This window comes from Phocoena phocoena, chromosome 10, assembly GCF_963924675.1.
Source record: "Phocoena phocoena chromosome 10, mPhoPho1.1, whole genome shotgun sequence".
Lineage (NCBI taxonomy): Eukaryota > Metazoa > Chordata > Mammalia > Artiodactyla > Phocoenidae > Phocoena > Phocoena phocoena.
In genome coordinates, this window is record NC_089228.1 from 15395531 (window position 1) to 15413963 (window position 18433).

At 35.3% G+C, this 18433-nt stretch overlaps 1 protein-coding gene across 3 annotated transcripts in view; it reads right to left on the minus strand.

The window, feature by feature from the left end:
- CHL1 (cell adhesion molecule L1 like) overlaps nucleotides 1-18433 on the minus strand; it is an 80291-nt gene that overhangs the window by 55423 nt on the left and 6435 nt on the right. For 2 of the 3 annotated variants that reach the window (XM_065884908.1, XM_065884906.1), the window contains exons 3-7: nucleotides 15721-15908; nucleotides 4669-4791; nucleotides 3449-3619; nucleotides 2451-2498; nucleotides 523-643 (exon numbers count right to left, since the gene is read on the minus strand). In XM_065884908.1, coding sequence (XP_065740980.1) covers nucleotides 523-643; nucleotides 2451-2498; nucleotides 3449-3619; nucleotides 4669-4791; nucleotides 15721-15908 — 651 coding nt within the window. The remainder of the gene's footprint in view (nucleotides 1-522; nucleotides 644-2450; nucleotides 2499-3448; nucleotides 3620-4668; nucleotides 4792-15720; nucleotides 15909-18433) is intronic. The other variant, XM_065884907.1, reaches the window with a different exon arrangement.

Here is an 18433-nt window from a genome sequence, read left to right on the forward strand (position 1 = left end):
TGGAAAAGCGTACTTCTTCAGGCGTGAAAAAAGTATGGTTCATGAGTTCTGATGTGAAACTCTCTTAAATTGCATGATCTGGACCTGCTTTGTGCAAAGGGCAGGTGGGTGAAATAATAGATAAATAGGGCTCCGTGGAACCTGAAAGGACATTAACAAGCAGGGGCAGGACAAATACAGCAGAGAGACACAAACCTTGCACTAATAGTGATGAGCTGACTCCTATCAACCTCATGCTCTAAGGATGGCATCCCACTGCTGATTGAGCCAAGGAGAATGCTGTCACTGACACCTCCATTCACACTTTCACCAACTGACAGAGAGATCTAATTATAAATCAATCTCAGTCACAGCCTGAAATCTGTAGAGTGAAGTGCAGGTTACTTTCTCCAGGGATGTAGTAACACGATTTTTTTTTTAAAGAAATCATTTTTAAAGATGCATGCAGGCACACCCTTCACTGCTACCTTATTCTTTACAGAACAGAACGGAAAAAATCAGGAACGGGGTCAAGTTACTCACAGGCCTTCAGCAAAACACTCGAGCAGCAGGGTGTCCCCTTTGAGGATGGTAACGGATGACTCACTGCCACTCTCCGGAGAAGGCAACAGTAGTCTGGGTTTCCTCTGCTTGATTGAATTCGCTACAAAGCAGAACAGAAAAGGCTCAGATTTTTTTTTTTCAAACTAAGAAAAGTAAACTCCTTTGGCACTCAATCTTTCTTAAAAAATATTTAACCATATGGACCTATGTGTGTGTATGTATATTTACACACACATTTTAATTTATTTTCACACATTTACTTCACATGTTTTTCACACATTTTAATATACTCCCATTTAAATAGATTCCACTCATACCACGAAGCATGGGTTGCCCTTCAGATGCATTAAGTAAGTGTTGCATCAAGTTTTACGAAGGTTATGATTTAACCCACACCTTCAAATTCAGGAGTTCAAACACTGTTCAAGATAATTAGTTTCTTGATGAAAGCCCTTAAGTTAATTGACAGTCAATGGTTTTATATTCTACATTTTAATCATACCTGTTCATGTTTGATGGCCATGTGTATTTTTCTTGAATTTAAATGTGCCTAAATATTTGACAAGCTTCCTGGGCCCTGCACCCAGAAATTCTGATTCAGGAAGCCTGTGGTGCACACCAGGCATCTATGAATTTATCAAGCTCTTTAGGTGACTCTACTTGCAGTCTCAGGCCCTCAAAGACAAACACTGTTGTAGGACAGACTCAGAAGCATTCTCAGTAACTAGGTAAGGAAATGTTCCATTTCTTATTTTCCTAAGAATACTTTCAAATACAATGGAAAATGAGGAAACTTCCATTTTCAATGCAAACTTTGATTTCATTTCCAAGTGTTCACACAAATTATGTTTCACATCCAGTATCAATGTAATTTGACGCGATATGCAAAGAGTAAACAGGTGACGTGCTGTTGTCAGAGTAGAAGAATGAAAATTACTGGCAGCTCTGTGTATCTTGCTATAGCTTCCTTCCAAGTGTTTATTTCTTGAAAAATAATTTTGCACATGTAGTATGTGCAATGATTTTTACTGACTGCTGGAAAGATATGACAATATATGTTTGTTTTATTGACCTCAAAGGAAATGATGTTGGCCATATATACCTATTCAGTCCATTTTCAAACTGAGGGTGTACCAAGAGGAGCCCTCATCCAGCCCTGCCGCTGTTACTGGTATATTAGATATCTAAGTTAGCATGGAGGGTTCAATGCTGGTGCCAATTTTAAAAGGAATATTTGTCACATTCAAACAAATGATTCTTTTCTTTACAGAAAAACAGCCTACTATATAATTCAGGTTTACTCAGCCATCTTCCACAGAACACGACTGTGGTAAGTGCTCTATGGGAAACACAAAAAAATTAAAACCTTTTCATAGACAAATGAGTTTGGAAAATGCTGCAACCTATATTCTTTCTCAGTGAGTCACACTGGACAGTTGTGTATTAAGTACTCCAAGAGGTCTTGCATGGAAAATAACCATCTAACTTTCTTACACCCAACGCTTTCCCTATGTCTGTTACACTCGACCAGTCCTTTTTCCTTTTCTTCATGTAACAGCTCTGAACCAAACTGCTGATCAACCAGGAGAGACATTTTGAGAGACCTATAATAATTACTCCATTAAAAATGTGTTATATATGTGTATTTACTTATGTTAATTATATCATCTATAAGTATATAGGTGTATTTATATAGTTATGCATTTATAAATATCACTCCTTTTTACATATATTTTAATGGGGATGGGAGGAAATAGAACCCTCTACGCTAAGGAGTTTTCCTTACTAAGAATATTAGTATTTTAATAAACTCACGACGGTATTAAAGGAAAAATTCAAATTCTAAGATGACAATGAGCTACCGTAGGTAAAAATAAATGTCAACATTCTGCACGTCATCGACTTACCCTTGGAACCAATTTCTGTGGATGAACTCGAGTCATTAGCATGCTTTACTGAAATAAAAAAATGGAAGAAAAAAACTCACAAACATAATGGTAGATGCAGATATCAAAACAGAATGAAAAGCCATAGTTTTCTCTTAGAAAAATTACAAAATGAGATATAACCATGCTTCACTAGAAAAGCACCTTTGGGGATATAGCTGAAAAATATTTATAACGAGCTTAATCTTGAACTACTACAGATGAAATCCAGGTGGAAAAGATACAAATTATAGCTCCATTAAAGAGAACTGAGGTTGCCAAAAGGATGCTATAGTGAAGCCCTGGCATAGTGAATCTACACACAATGATGAAACAATTATGAACCAAATTAGACAATGGAATGGTCATGCCAACTTTTGACTCCACCAGAGCCAATTACTCAGTCAGTGAACTGCTGGAGATTATCTCCGCCCTTTGAATCTATGGTTCTTTCTCCCACTAATGACTGTTTTCAAATGTAGGAACCCAGACTGGCATCTGCAGAATTAACTAGGGAAGAGGAGCAATTCAAATAAGTTTGCCAATTTGGGAAGGACAAAAAAGCTTGATGTGATAAAAATCGTAATACTGCTTCTTTTTAGTTTTGACTCTGTTCTTTTCTTCCACATTGTCAGCCTGCCGGTTTATCCAAAATCACAGAGATCCAGAGCCTGAGACTTGCTTAGAAAGTCCCTGGAATTTCCTCGTGTATTTCGCCCAGGGGAAATGACTAGACCTTCCAGACGTCAAGTGAAATACATTTGTACTGTGAATTGAGATTTGATTTTCTGGATGCAGGAGACAGAGCTACCGCCGAGGTACAGCTGCAGATGTCTCTCTCATTGGGATGACATCTCTAGAGTTGAACTAAACACTGGTGGAAAATATCAACCCAGCTCTAACTGGCTTCAACCGGAATAAAATTATAGACACATTTGTATCCCCCATTCATGCTGGCACGAGAAATTATTTGGACTTACAACTGTTAACTGTTAGTTTCATAGGCATCTTCTGCACAATAGTCCTTAATCTTGGGAATGCAGCAAAGCAACAGTAATCATTCCGACTGTCTTTTTCTTCCACATTTGCGAAGTACAGATCTCCCTTTTGGCTCATGTATACTCTTTCATCTTGTTCGATGTGTTCTAATTCTGGAAACGAAATATCGTCATTAAAAGGGGCAACTGTCCTTTATCACGTCTCATCTCCTTTTTTCATTATCCCTTCCTTTATATTAATTGTATATTATTTTTCATGTCGGCTCTTCCTATTCCTCTCAAGTCTGGTTTTACGATAAAAGCAATAGTAAGGAGTAAAATACAAAAAATAACAAAACCCTTGGGAGTGCACTTATCAGTCTGGGCATTCTACCTCCCCTGACCATCCAGGACTCTACCTGTGCTTTATGGGTCCACACTGGCTTATTTGAAAACTGGTCCAATTCAGATAATGGCCTAATTATTACTCTTATTTTATTAGGATCATATATCTTTAAAACAAATTTCCACAAAAGTGTGTCTGAGATATTAATCTCTCTTCCATGGACGCAGCCTGGAAAGTTCTAAGATGAACGGAATCTGCAACTTGGGCTGCAGCCAAGAGTAGCTTCTTTTGCTTTCTTTCAAATGCTGTACGATTATTATTTTTCTCTGTGGGACACAATGGGAAAACATTTACAGAGCGCTGCTAAGGCACATGCCAGAAGTAGGCTTTACAAGAAACTGGAATTCCAACTCAAGAATTGGTAAAAGTTTTTGACAAATTAAACACAAAAGTTAATACTAATTTCTATGTGTGTCACTGTACGAAGTGGGTACAACATTATTAAAAGAGAAATTTAAAGCTAACAACACAGATACAAGCCATCCTCAGTTTTGACATGGATAATATCCCAAAGGTAAGTAAATTGTTTGGAATACCAAAAGTATTTCCTTCATAGACATACTTTATCACATCAATAAAATAAATCCTCTACTCTTTCCAGATATGACAAAATCAAGAAACATATTTAGTGGTTTTCTAGTGCTTTCATGTGTGTTTAGAACTTAGAGAAGACAACAGATAGAAATAGTTTTTAAAATCTACTTGATTTCACATTGACAACCATATATTAATTTTTTATCTTTAATTCCAGTATGTTAGTTTACATGATGCATGAAATTAAAATGTCCCCTCATGGATACAACAGAACATTACTTACCAATATTCATCCAATAAATGTGTAAAGGTGGGAGGCCTTTGGGAGGGTTGCACGGGAGGACAATTGGATCGCCCTCCTCCACTTCAAGAGGGTCAATTTTTTCTTTTGGGAATTTTGGAACATCTGGTATAAAAAATCATTTAAAGACATTATTTAAAATTTATGTTACAAGTAATTTTTTTTTTTTTTTACAAGTAATGTTTTAATGTTACAAGTAATATCTTAAAGCCTTCTTCTTTTTAAAAATTAGAGCATTTTTAATAAATTCAACACCCCAAATCTTGGTTCTCGTATCTCTCCTGCAGAGGAAAATACTGTTAAAAATATGTGGTGCATCCTTATACAACCTTAAAAATATTTCTGCATTCTGTAACTGTAGACAACAAACGTTTTTGCTCTGACATCAATAAGGCAACAGTATGCTTGTGCCTATTTCTCTGTGCAGAGATGTAAGCTGTGAGTCACAGGAGTCGCTCGTTTTAAGTTTTGATAGATAAGGAATCTTTTTTCTCCAAACCCTGTGATTTATTTTTAGGGAGATACTTATTTTCTGTCTTTTGCTTTATTGTGAAGCCCTTGAATGTGACTGGCAAGTATTCCATTCAGAGCATAATCAAACTAAATAAACAACTCAAAGCCCACGTGGGGAAAACGGTACGAATGCAATGAAAAGCCAAACATGATCACTATATGTTGCAGAGAGAGTCATTCACATTGAAATCACTCCCAGTAAATGAAATATTAAGTGAAATGGAATTGATGTAGGAAAGGAGAGTTTGCAGTATTTCAGCATATTGTTTCTTTCCCATGCTGGAATCAATTTCCTAAAAATCAATGCATTGGGACTATAAGTCACAACTGGGTAGAAGTTGAAATCCGACACCAATGCTTGATGTTCTTATGAAGTGATTTATAAAATAGTTTTAGGAATATTCAAGATATATTCTTCCTCAACATTACTTGTACCTTTCCACTTTGTTATGGGAATTTGCGTTATAGAATTACTCAGACTCTGATGGACGAGAAGGACCTTAAGAAGGTATTTATAACCTTCCTGACCTGATGGAATTTATTAGCAGGTTTTCCGTCTCTGTATTTCATTCTTAAATTATGGTTCACAAAAGATTATCATTATTCTTGTGAGTCTAAAGATATACTCATTTATTGTAAAATTTCTTCTTGAGAAGCTTTGTGCAGTGCCTGTATATTTGTTCCCTTGAGCCTCACCCCCTAACCTAACTCTTTAGTGATTGAGGGAATTTGCTGACATTTCTTATCGATGCACTAGCTGGTTACACTGAATTGCTTTTTGTCTAAATTCAAGGACCTTTCAAGGCTTAACACTGCAGAGCGCAGTGTGGTTATTACACTGCCTTTGCCAGTTCAAAAGGCAGGCATCAGCCATGTGACAGTTCTCAGTGGACTCCCTCATGGTCAACTCATTGTAACACATTTCTCCTGGTGAGTCTGGAAATACATCTGAGATGGTAACTATATTGGAATCATCCTTTTGCTCTAGGTAGCATGAAATTTCCATCAAAAGATGGGAAAGAATGCTGAGTACGTTCCCTACCTTTACCTTGTAGATAAAGTATCAATACCACCTATTTGGTAAAGACTTAGCTTTGACTGACAAATGCTTTGCAAGTCATTTTGCAGAAAGTATACCTTATGCAAGTAAAGTAGAGTAACTTACAAAACTAGTATGTACCCTAAGCTCCAAATTCAAATCACCTTTTACTGAAACTTGCTATAACTGAAGCCCAGTGTTTGCTGGTATTGAAGTTAGCTGTGTTGCATGGCAGTTACTGAATCTGTTTATATACAGATACGAGCAGCAAAAGAGGAAGGGAAACATAGATTAGGAACTGGAAGGAGCATGTAATCCTTTTCTATAACCAGCAAACTTTACAGTGCCGAATATGAATATACAGTTTTCTGGGTGCTATCTATTGTAAAGTAGCTAATGAAGTTGCACAAAGCCCTAATTGGAAAGCCTCCTCTTCAGTAAAAATTTAATAATTCAAACAGATAGTATCGCCAGTGAAGCACTACCATCCTTGCATTAATTAAATCTACATTATAAAATTCTAATTACAAAAATGTAACTACGTTATTCAACTGGCTTCCAAGGCATCAATAATAAAAAATAAAATAAAATAAAATTTAGAAGTCTACAAAACCTTTATCACATACCATAAATCTTTGGAACAGCTTTAACCAAAGATGAAATTAATACCTGGAAACAAGGAAGAATATTTATATATTTAATAATTTAAGGTCTAAGAATAAACACTGTAAAGGACATAAATTTGTCAGGTTTTCTTAAGTCTTACTCTTTGACTCTGAAACTATTTAGCGAGCCTGATGCAAAGCTAAAAAGTGAACATGTTAACATCCACAGATAAATGTGAAATTTAATTACTCCAACTTAACGGCAGGCATGAAGTTAATTCAAATAAAGAAATGAGTCTATTTAAAAATAACTCCAACCAATGACTTTTGCTAATTGTGTTTCTCTGGTATAAACATTAGCATTGTTGAGTCTGGACAGATGCAATACTTTAAAAAATGAATTGTAAACAATTGTTTTTCTTTTGCGTGAGCCAACTACCCTGCTTTAGCTTACCAAAACATTTCAAATAAGTGCTCCATCATCACCAAAAACAAAATAATTTAATTGTGTTTCAGTAAGACTGGACTTGACCATGGAATGGTCTCTTTGCAAAGGGATCAGGACCAACTTCGACATCACCATCTACCTAAGTAGGGCTTTAAAAATGTTTGGAAATCCCATAATAATCAAGTCTAGATGAAGCTATAAACATTTTGTCCTATCAGTCTACCTGCATCAGAAAATCAAGCAAATCATAGCACTCATCTCTTTACTGTTCTCCAGTAACTTTCCACATTTATTATTCAGTGTAGCAGACAGATTTCTAGTAACAACTCCAAGGGTACAATTTCCTGAAAACCCATCTAGCATGAAAAACCTTTCCTAGAGACAAAGTAGCTCCATGCTAGTCTTCTTATTGGAGCTATCAACGCATGGCAAACCTGCAAATACAAAATCTCTAGGGGCTCTACAACTTGAGGTGCTGACAATTGGTTTTGAAACTCATCATCTTAATTCTTTCAACTTAATATACTGAAAAAAATAACATCTCTGTACTTGAAATACAGAAGACTTCTGAAGAAAGTATTTTTTATCTATAGGATAGCCTACAGGATAAAGTAGGCTCTAGCCCAGACACTAAAACTAATGGCTATGTAGCTTCAGACCAATATCTTTACCTTTCTGTGCCCCCTTTTACTTTTCTCTGGCATCCTAGAATCCTTTCAACTCATCTCTCTGGGGTCCTCAAAAGCCTCACTAGGTTAGAAATTTCTTAAGAGCAATCTGTAGAGTCCCACCATTCCAACACACTTAACGGTAAAGAACTGTAATGAAATGGCATCAGAGTAATTTAATTAAATACAAATCTTTCTAACTAATCACTTCAATGAAAAGATACTGGTGACTTAACCACCATCAAGTTATGTAAACTACAGATTATCTTTCTCTGGCACCCAAAGAATAAAATCAAACCTCCCTATGTTCTCTACCTCTCTGTGAGTCTGATAATCACTGCCAAGGTATGTTCAACGAAGAAGTATAACGCTTTCTAACTCATCTAGAACATGTGTCAACAGAATGATCAAAGCATAGGCAACACTGTGTAGCATTGCGTTATACACTGCTCTGGAGCCAGCTGCCAAGGGCTGAATCCTGGCTTCATCACTTACTCTGTGACCTGAACCTGTTACTTAATGTGCTTCAGTTTCCTCACTCAAAAAATGGAAACTGTCATGACACCTGATACATTGATTTGCGTCAAAGTTTAAATAAACAATTTCATATAAATCAATTAACATAGTGCCAGGCACTTAAAAATCACTCAGTATATGTTGGCTCTTATACAAATGTTTTCACTTTGCATGGTACACCCAGCCACATTGTACAGAGATGAGATGGGCAAAGAGACAAAGAGCTTTCCTTTGCTGCTGTTTCTGATTTTTCGTGTAGCCTACATCATAACAACTTCTGCAATTCTATGCAACTATTTGGAATTAACTTTATTAAAGAAAATAGGGAGGGGGCCAGAGGGAAGAAACACTATGTATTTCATGGAGAACCTATGACTTGTTTAATGAATTATTCTGTACTGTCCTTCCTATGCCAAAGAACTTTATCTATTTTGACTTCTCACTGTTTACAGGACTGGCCTGGAGAGCTTTTGAGTGCGTTTCATTTCCCTTGAATGTGCTCTGCAAATTGCTTACAGTCTGGCACCGTTATCATGAATGCATCTATTGAGCTCACATGCTGTACCACCCTTAACTCCAGTCTCTGTCTGCAAAGAGATTTAATTGATTCCCATTTCCTGTGGTGTACCCCATTAACCCACTTAGAAGTACAGAGAAATAACATTGCCTTTCAGTCTATGAATTCACAGTAAGGAAGGACAACGAATGCAGCCCATTTCATTCTAGTCATTCACATACTCCGACGGATGAGAGCAAAATCCTGGGCCTTAATTAAACCTTTAAAACTCTAAGTTGCACTCTCAACTGAACGAATTGACCTCCTTTGGTTGGTTTGCATATATTAGTAGAAGAAGTTAACGTATGCTACTGGACCCCTGCTTTTGCTAGCCCTCCCAAATCAGAGCAGTAAATAGCCAAGATATGTCTTAAGGAAATTGACCTGAGGAATCTGTACAAATGTAGAAACGCAGCACATTAAAAATTCAAGTCGGTTTCCATTAAAACAGTATACAGATGATTTCACCCCTAAGCCTGCCATTTCTTACCTTACTTTAATCGTGTGTAGATATTACATTATTACTTTTATTCATTCTCTTATTCTTTAGTCTATGAACTAATAAGTCAATCACCGATAATATGCATTCATGCAGCATCAAGACAATGTAGAGGAGGAAGAATAAGACAGGATGCTATCTTTCTCACTTCTAAGCAACCTGATTAATCATGTAACACTCAAAACACTCCCCCAAACAGTAAATAATGCTTTTAAAATTCCATCGAATTTACACGTGGATATTCCTAACACTACTAATTATTGCTAACGTTTCTTCTTGTAATAGTCAAAAGTTAGAAATAATCCAAATGGATATCAACTGGTGAATGGATAAACAAAATATGGTATATCTGTATCATGGAATATTATTCAGCCATAAAAATGAACACACTACTGATTTGTCCTACAACATGAACAAATCACAAAGAACAGGCTAAGTGGAAGAAGCCAGATGCAGAAGATCATATATTATATGACTCCATTTACATGAAATGTTCAGAAAAAACATTTATAGAGGCAAGAGTCAGACTGGTGATTGCCTGGGGCTGGGGGTGGGGAGAGAGAACACCTACAAATGGGCACAAGGAGTCTTTTGGGGATGATGGAAATGTTCTAATACAGGCTTTTAATGATAGTTATACTAAACTTTTTTATGAAAAAAAATCCCTGATTGTGTACCTAAACACATAAAATTTATGATGTTAAATAATACTTCAAAAATTATTTAAAGAATCCAAGGTAAGGAAAATTAGTATAGGCTAAGACGGACTGAGAATGCTAAGTGGAGAAGGCTGATCTGTGCCCTGAAGGATGGACAGTACTGAACAGCCAAAACAATTATTTATAGCATCCTTTTAACTCCACTGACATCTGTCATAATGAAGGCAAGAAAACAGCTCACGTTCTCCCCAGACCCACTCACCACACCCACAGGATTTAAGTTTCTTGGTACAGGCTTTGTTTTGTTCACTGCTATATCTCAAATTACTAGAAGAGTGTCTGCCACATGAAGGGAGCTTAATAAAGATCTATTGAATAATTCACTAACTCTCCATGCCATATCTTGGAAAATCCATTCAGTTAAATGATTTTCCCCATGTTTGAAAATAGCACGTTGTGTTTGGTTGGTTGGTTTTCTTTTACTCTTTCTTTTTTCAGCAAACTCAACTGCAATTTTGTTAAAAGCAGAAAAGTAAACATTGTGTATAAAGGTCTGTTTGTAGGGAGTAATAACCAGATTTTTAGCTACTGTACTTGTGTTCAAACTCAGGTGGATCAAGCCTTTAAGGTTGGTCTAAAGAAAAGTTTAAGAAATGAGAGATACAAACTCTAAAACTCAAATTACAAAGTTTAATATAAAAGAAGAATCAATTCTTTACAGCTTAAGAGAAGAATCAATTGATAAAGGTCGTAGGAAGCTTTAAATGGTCTCTGATTTATAAACTCCTAGGAATTGGGGTGGCAGTCCTATTCAACATGTAAATGATTACAGAAAGCTGTTAGATGATGAACTAATTTCAGGAGGGGCTGGAAATGATGCATAAGAAACCTAATTTATTTTGCTCTTTTCTATAGCAGCAGAAAAGATGGAGCAATTACCCACTACATAGCTCAGATTCAACTCTTCATCTCTTAACTACAATACTAGCAGATTCGGGCCAGAATTATCCTTACATTGTTCATGTTTTCACTTGGTCTGCTTAGATAATGAGAGAAAACATTTTTTTTTAATCCTCGTTGTAGAATCTTATACTAAAGTGTGCCATTTCTCTCTCTGCAATAGGTCTAGCAACTGCCTTTTTCCTTTGTGTTTCCATAGCAACCACTAGAATTCAGGTTAGGGATCACCCTCATGCCTTGTCTTCTACAACAGATTTTTAACATCTCCCTTTCTCTCCCTCTCTCCCATCTTATTTCAGTCAATTAGATATATATTGTATAGTTACAGTTCTATGTTATAGACTATAGTATAGTTATATAATATAGACTGCAAGTATAGCTGTATAGTTATATGATTTTATGATTCTCAACCAGTTTTCTGACCCAGAATTCATGAACATTTCCTACTATCATTTCAAACCCAAACTCCAGAGGCCAATTTTCAACACCATATGCCACTGCTCTGTCCATTAGTATTCTATAAGATCACACTTAATAACCGAGAATATCTAATTAAGACAAATCAGTATGCTACATACTTATTTTATATATATTAAAAGGTCATTTATAAAATAAATGTAAAGAATAAAAAAACAGAAATACAACACTCTACCTAGCACCCATCATAAGAAAAACATAAAATCACCATTATCTTTCTGTTTGGTGCAGATCCTACCCCTTCCCCATTCCATCAGAGGTAACTACCATCCTAAATTTTGTTTTCATCATTTTCTTGCTTTGCATTATAATTTTACCACATGAAATGATACTCCTGAACAATATGCTATTAATTTTTACATATACTGACTGACCTTAAATAAAATCACCCTTTTTTTCTAAGATTTACTTCTATTGTTCAACATATTCTTAAGGTTCATCAATTTTCACTGCTGAGTAGTAATTCTTGTATGAATATACCACAATTACTTCATTCTATCAGAAGGTCTTCCAGTATATTTTTAAAATACAAACAATGCTACCACAACTATTGCTGGTGCACGTGGGTAACGGGCATGTGCACGTGAACAAAGAAATGGAATTTCTGGGTCATAGGTGAGAACATCTTTAATTAAGGAGGCAGTGACAAATATTCTCCACAGTCCAAGCAGTAAACTATTCTCATCAGTGGTGGATACGTGGTTTGGTAGCTGCACATTCCCACCTAAAATTGTTACTCTCAGACTTCGTTATATTTCCCAATTTTGTGGGATCAAATGCTTTTATTATTTGAGTTACAGTAAATCTATTTCTGATTACTAATGATATTAAAAGCATTTTCATATTTTTATTGGTCATACCAGTCTGAGGTGCAAGTTCATGTCTTTTGCCACTTCATTTTTTGTTTTTTTCTTAGAGGATGGTAAAATTATTTATAAATACATTAGTATTATCTTTAGTTATATTCATTGGCCATGATTTTTTTTTTTCTGGGTTGTGGCTTACCTTTTCCCTTTCTTCCTAGGGTCTTTTGATGAAAAGGGAATCTAAAAATCAAATGTAGTCAAATTATCCTTAATGGAGATTTAATTTGTCTTGTTTAAGTAATCTTTCTCTACCCTGATGTCATAAATACTTTGTCCGAATCACTTTCTAAGATAAAAAACTTTTTTCCTTGCAAAGTTAAGCCTTTAATCCACTTGGGATGTATTTTTTATATGATGTGACCTAGGACTTGAAAAAAGTGTGTCTCTATGTGGATAATCAGTTGTTCCATACCATTTGGGTGGAGGGAGGGAGGGAGGGAGGGAGGGAAGGAAGGAGGGAAGGAAGGAAGGAGGGAAGGAGGGAAGGAGGGAAGGAGGGAAGGAGGGAAGGAGGGAAGGAGGGAAGGAAAGAAAAAGAAAAGAAAAGAAAAGAAAGAAAGGGAAGGGGAGAGAAGAGAAGGGAAGGGAAGGGAGGAAAGAAAGGAAGAAAGAAAGCCCATGCCAGCTCTTTCACACTACTTTCACATATATGAGGGCTGGTTTATGGGTCCTCCATGTTGTTCCACTGGCCCGTTTCTCTAACGCTGTGCAAAACCATAGGCTTCAGTATATTTTACATTGAGTTTTACATTGAGTCTGGTTATCTGATAAGACCAACACCTCCTGACATTCTCCAAGTTTCTACCAAACCTTGCTCTGTGTTCCTCAAATACATTTGGAAATCAAACTGGTCACATTTCAGAAACAGACAAACAAAAACCAAACTAGAGAGTTTTGACTTTGATTATTCTATACATCAAGTCATGAAGAATTAAACTTTTAGCTTTACTGAATCTTCAGATCAGTGAAAATGGTATTTTTTTCCACATCTAGATCTTTTAAAAATGTTTTTCAATAAATATGTGTACTTTTAAAACCTCCTTCTGGGATTTATTTTCAGCTTCTATACTATTATTCCCCTTTGCTCTCTTTTGAAGTTTAACCTGTTATCTAAAGATAACTTATTAGGTAACAATCTTAAGATGAAAATGAAGGAGCTAAGATTATTAATTTCCATCCCTTCTTCTTTTCTAAAGTATTTTGAAGATGAAAAAATCTCTCTCCTCATAATACTTTAGCTGCCTCAAGTCTGTTTTGTTAAGCATAATTTCTACTATCATCACTTCAAAATACATTCTATTTTCCTTTGCCATTTCTTATTTGGCCTTTGAGTTAGACATGTTTTAATTTTGAAAGATATAAGACTTTTTCTAATTTTCTTTTTAATACTGATTTCTCCATTGTATTTTGGTCATATTTACTTCCTAGCTAATATACCATCAAATGTTGAAAAACATTCTGCAGCTTTAGGTATAAAGTTCTATACGTGTTCATTAGCTAGAGCTCGTAAATGGGTTCTTTAAATCTTCTATGGGTTTTCTAATGTTTCCTCTGCTTGAGCTACCAAATAATGAAACAGATATGTTAGCATTTCTCATTACCATGGTAGATATTTCTCTTTCCCCTTGTAGCTCCTTTCCCTGCTTCAAACATTTTCGTATTATATATGCCTAGTACATTAATCTCCAGGAAGCCTTTATAAAATAAAGTCTATTTTGACTGATATTAATATAGCCATACCTACTTTTCTTTTGAATAGTATTTACCTAGTCAAGATATTTATTCAAGATATCTATTTATGTTTTCAAAAGATGGGACATGTTTTCCATCCTTTCAGTTTCAACAATTCTATTTTCTTGTGATTTAGATGTGTTATATGGTAAATAGCTTATAGCTTTTAAAACATTTTGGAGCATTTAGTCTATCTACTTTAACCTTTAATGAGTGATATGTTGAGATTTATTTCTATAGTTTTTTCTTTCTTTTTCTCTCCTTTCTTGCCTTATTCTTCCTCACACCACATAGTTTGATAATCATTCACATTTGCTCTGTACATTTAATGTAATTATTCTATAAATTTTAAGATTCATATTTTACCTGTCAGAGCCTAATTTGAACTCTATTCTCTCCTCTAGAAAAATATAGAAAACTTAAGGAAATTTAAACCCAGTTCCCTGTCCCAACTTTGAGGATAACGCACACACGTTTTTCATTATTTGTTTTTCCAAGGCTTGTGTACATTCTGCTCCTCCAGCATAAACTGTCCATATCCTGGAAGGTCTACGACTTTGAGTCTCTTCACTGTCTAGAACTCTGCAAGAAGAAATTTCCAAATAGCAACTCTTGACAGTTTCATACCTAAGATTTTTTTCTGTAAACCCTTTGGTTAGAATCAAGTAGTGTTGGATACCTTAAAATCTGGGAAAATAAATGACCAAACTTGGAAGTCTGTCATCAGAGATCCCATGCTGCAGAGGTCAGATCTGATAATGAAGAAGTTGCTTACGCTTTGGGATAGTTATTGATAAATAACACTCTTAAGAGTAAAGGAGCTTGCAGTTTTCCATGATCATGATTTATGGAAAATATTACTACAATATACTAATCACTGGTTCTCCTCTCCTAGGGGGCACCCACAATATTGAACTTAAGTGGGCCCATGCCATTTGCTCTGCCCCCACCTAACAAACTGTGAGTAGAAGCTGCCTGTGTAACTTCTTGTTGGAAGCAATGTTCTCTGTCCTCCACTCTTTGACCTAGATGGCACAAGTTTCACATGGTGCTGATACAGGATGATGGGTATCTCCATTAGCTTGGATCGCCCAGTGGCTGCAAGGAGAACAGCTGCCCTGAAGAGCTGCCTGACCCACAACAAACTGCATCATCAAGGAATAACCCTGTGTTAACATGAGGGCTTGGGGATTACTTGTGACTGCAGTATAATTTAGCCAAATCTAACTAATATATTTAACTTTATCCTATGAGGCAAAACAAATACTATTGTTTTCCCATGTTACATATATTATTACTGAAACACAGCAAAATTATGTTGCTTTCAAGGTCATCCACTTCTAAGTACCAAGATCTGGAAGACAATTTCCCTTATAAATAAAATATAAGGCCTATATAAGCTGATTAAAGGAATAATCTGTTATTTCACTGCAGCCCAGTATAACGCCTGCTAAACTTCATTAAAACATTAAATGAAATCTCCACTGTAATACTTACTTGGAACTATAAATTCCATTTCTTCTGACATAGCAATTCCCAGTTTATTAGAAGCAAAGCAGCGGTATTTCCCTTGAAAGTGAGATATGTGCCCCTCATTCGGGATCCTGAATGTTCCCGAGTTGTTGGATACAATTATCCGAGGGTCAGAGAGATCAAAAGGCTTGTCATCCTTACTCCACGAAAATCTGTTAAGATAAAACTAAAATTAGTAATCCTGAAAAATCGTATTTCTTACTTATAAACAAATGTACAGAAATGAGGAAACTGAGATATTTTATAGGAAAAAAAATGTATATATTTACATATTTAATTGAATATAATAGAATACATAAATGGGTCTCTGAAGAATCTGAGAAATCTTACAAACTCCTATAGACTGAATGTTTATGTCCCCCTAAAATTCGTATGTTGAAGCCTAATTCCCATTGTAATAGTATTTGAAGGCAGGGCCTTGGAGAGGTGATTAGGTCATGAGGGTGGAATCCTCATAAATGGGACTGGCGTCCTTATAAAAGAGACCCCAGAGAGCTTTCTTGCTCCCTTCCATCATGTGAGGGTTACAGGGGAAAGACCGCTGTCTGTGACCAGGAAGCAGGTCATCACCACACACTATATCTGCCAGTGACTTGATCTTGGTATTCTCACCTCCAGACCTGTGAGAAATATGTTTATTGTTTAAGCCACTCAATCTGTGATATTTTTATTACAGCAGCCAGAATTGACTGAGAAACAAACCATGAAAAGCTGTGATAATTGACAGGAAAAAAAGGTGAAAATAGGTTTTGTTCTGTTCTTTTTAAAGTTATGTTTTAAAACTTTTCCAATTAGAAAGATAATGCAGGATCTTTACTATTATTTTAGAGACTGCAATATTTGGAGACTAAAAAATATAAATATACAATATGTCTCTGTGTGTGCGTGTGTGTGCGTGTGTGTGAAGAGCTCACTCAAAATTCAAAAACACACAAGCAAGTGCTATTAAATTTGGTCATATATGATCAATATTTTTGGACATAGCTGTAACATATTTGAGACCACAATGGATGTATAATTCTTCCATGTGAGTTTTTCCAATTATTACAATGTTACTAGAGACAGATTTTATAACATTATCTCCTGTCTTACAGTTACTATTTAACTTACTTAACCATTTCCATTTTTCCCTTTTATGAACAATTTTGTTACTAAAAACCCTACGTATTTATTTTGGGGGGTACTTATCCAAATATTTCATTAGGTTGATTCCTTAAAAATGAAACTGATAAACCAATAACATAAGAAATATTTTATCACTTTTGATAAACATTGCAGAATTGTACTCCAGAAAAAACACACAATTAAATTCCTACCCCCATATGTAACAGAGTCACTTCTATGGACAAGGCTGTAAAAGCCTTTTTTTAAATCTTTATCAATCCAACAGATATATAATGACTTCCCAATTATGTTTTATTTAGTATTTTATATATGAATTACCCATGCAAATTTAGATTTGCCTCAGGACAACACAGTCTTACATAATCTAATATTCTTTCAAAAAGAATAACAAAATTTCACCAGACACATATTTTTCTTCGGAGCATGCCTCTCTCCTGACAACAACTTTTACTTCTTTTCTCTATATATGTTTTTACTGCTTTTACTTACAAAAGAACACATAGAATCTGTTCTTTAAAATTCCAATACATTGACAAGGATAACTCCACATATTCAAAATTAAGCATTTCCAATTGGTGACATGTTATATCTTTCCATTCATTCAAGTTTTCTTTTATCCTACTCTGCAATGTACATGCTAAACAGTTCATATTACGTTTTGTTGATATTGCTGTTACTATTGAAATTGCTGGATTTGCTCCTTTTACTATTGTGATGGGATATTTCTTTCTTGTTTTCTAATATTTTCTATTTTGTATAGGCATTTAATTACACCTTGAAAAAAGAATAATGATTGACTGCTTAATTCGTATTTGTAAAATCTTGTTTTTTGCCAGTGAAAAATGACAATTTAACATGTTAATGATTCACTAATAATTTTTAAAATATCCAATTATCAGGCAATAAAAATGTTATTCATATTATAATTTTAAATAATCCTGATCAGGTAAATCAATAAAGGTATGTAGGTTTGCTTCCCAGAAACATTTAGAACTTTAAAATCTTTATTTTTAACTTTTATTGGAGTATAGCTGCTTTACAATGTTGTATTAGTTTCTACTGTACAGCTAAGTGAATCAGCTATACATATACATACATCCCCTCTTTTTTGGATTTCCTTCTCATTTAGGTCACCATAGAGCATTGAGTAGAGTTCCCTGTGCTACACAGTAGGTTCTCATAAGTTATCTATTTTATACACAGCATCAATAGTGTATATATGTCAATCCCAATCTCCCAATTCATCCCACCTCCCCCCCCCCTTCCCCCACTGGTATCCATACGTTCGTAGAACTTTAAAATCTTGAATTCTCCCCACATCTTCTCCCTCCTCAATCTCAATACACGCACATTTCTTTCTCTCCAAACTGGGAGGTACTTAGAAAAAACTTCATCAGTGATTACAATTACCTACAGTAATAATTGTTTCACTAATAATAAAATACTAGATAGTAATATCCCATGTCATTTGTATGCTACCATCTAGGATGAGTCGACATTTCTATGACAACTTAAAATATATCAAGTAACAACCTATTCACTGAATACAATA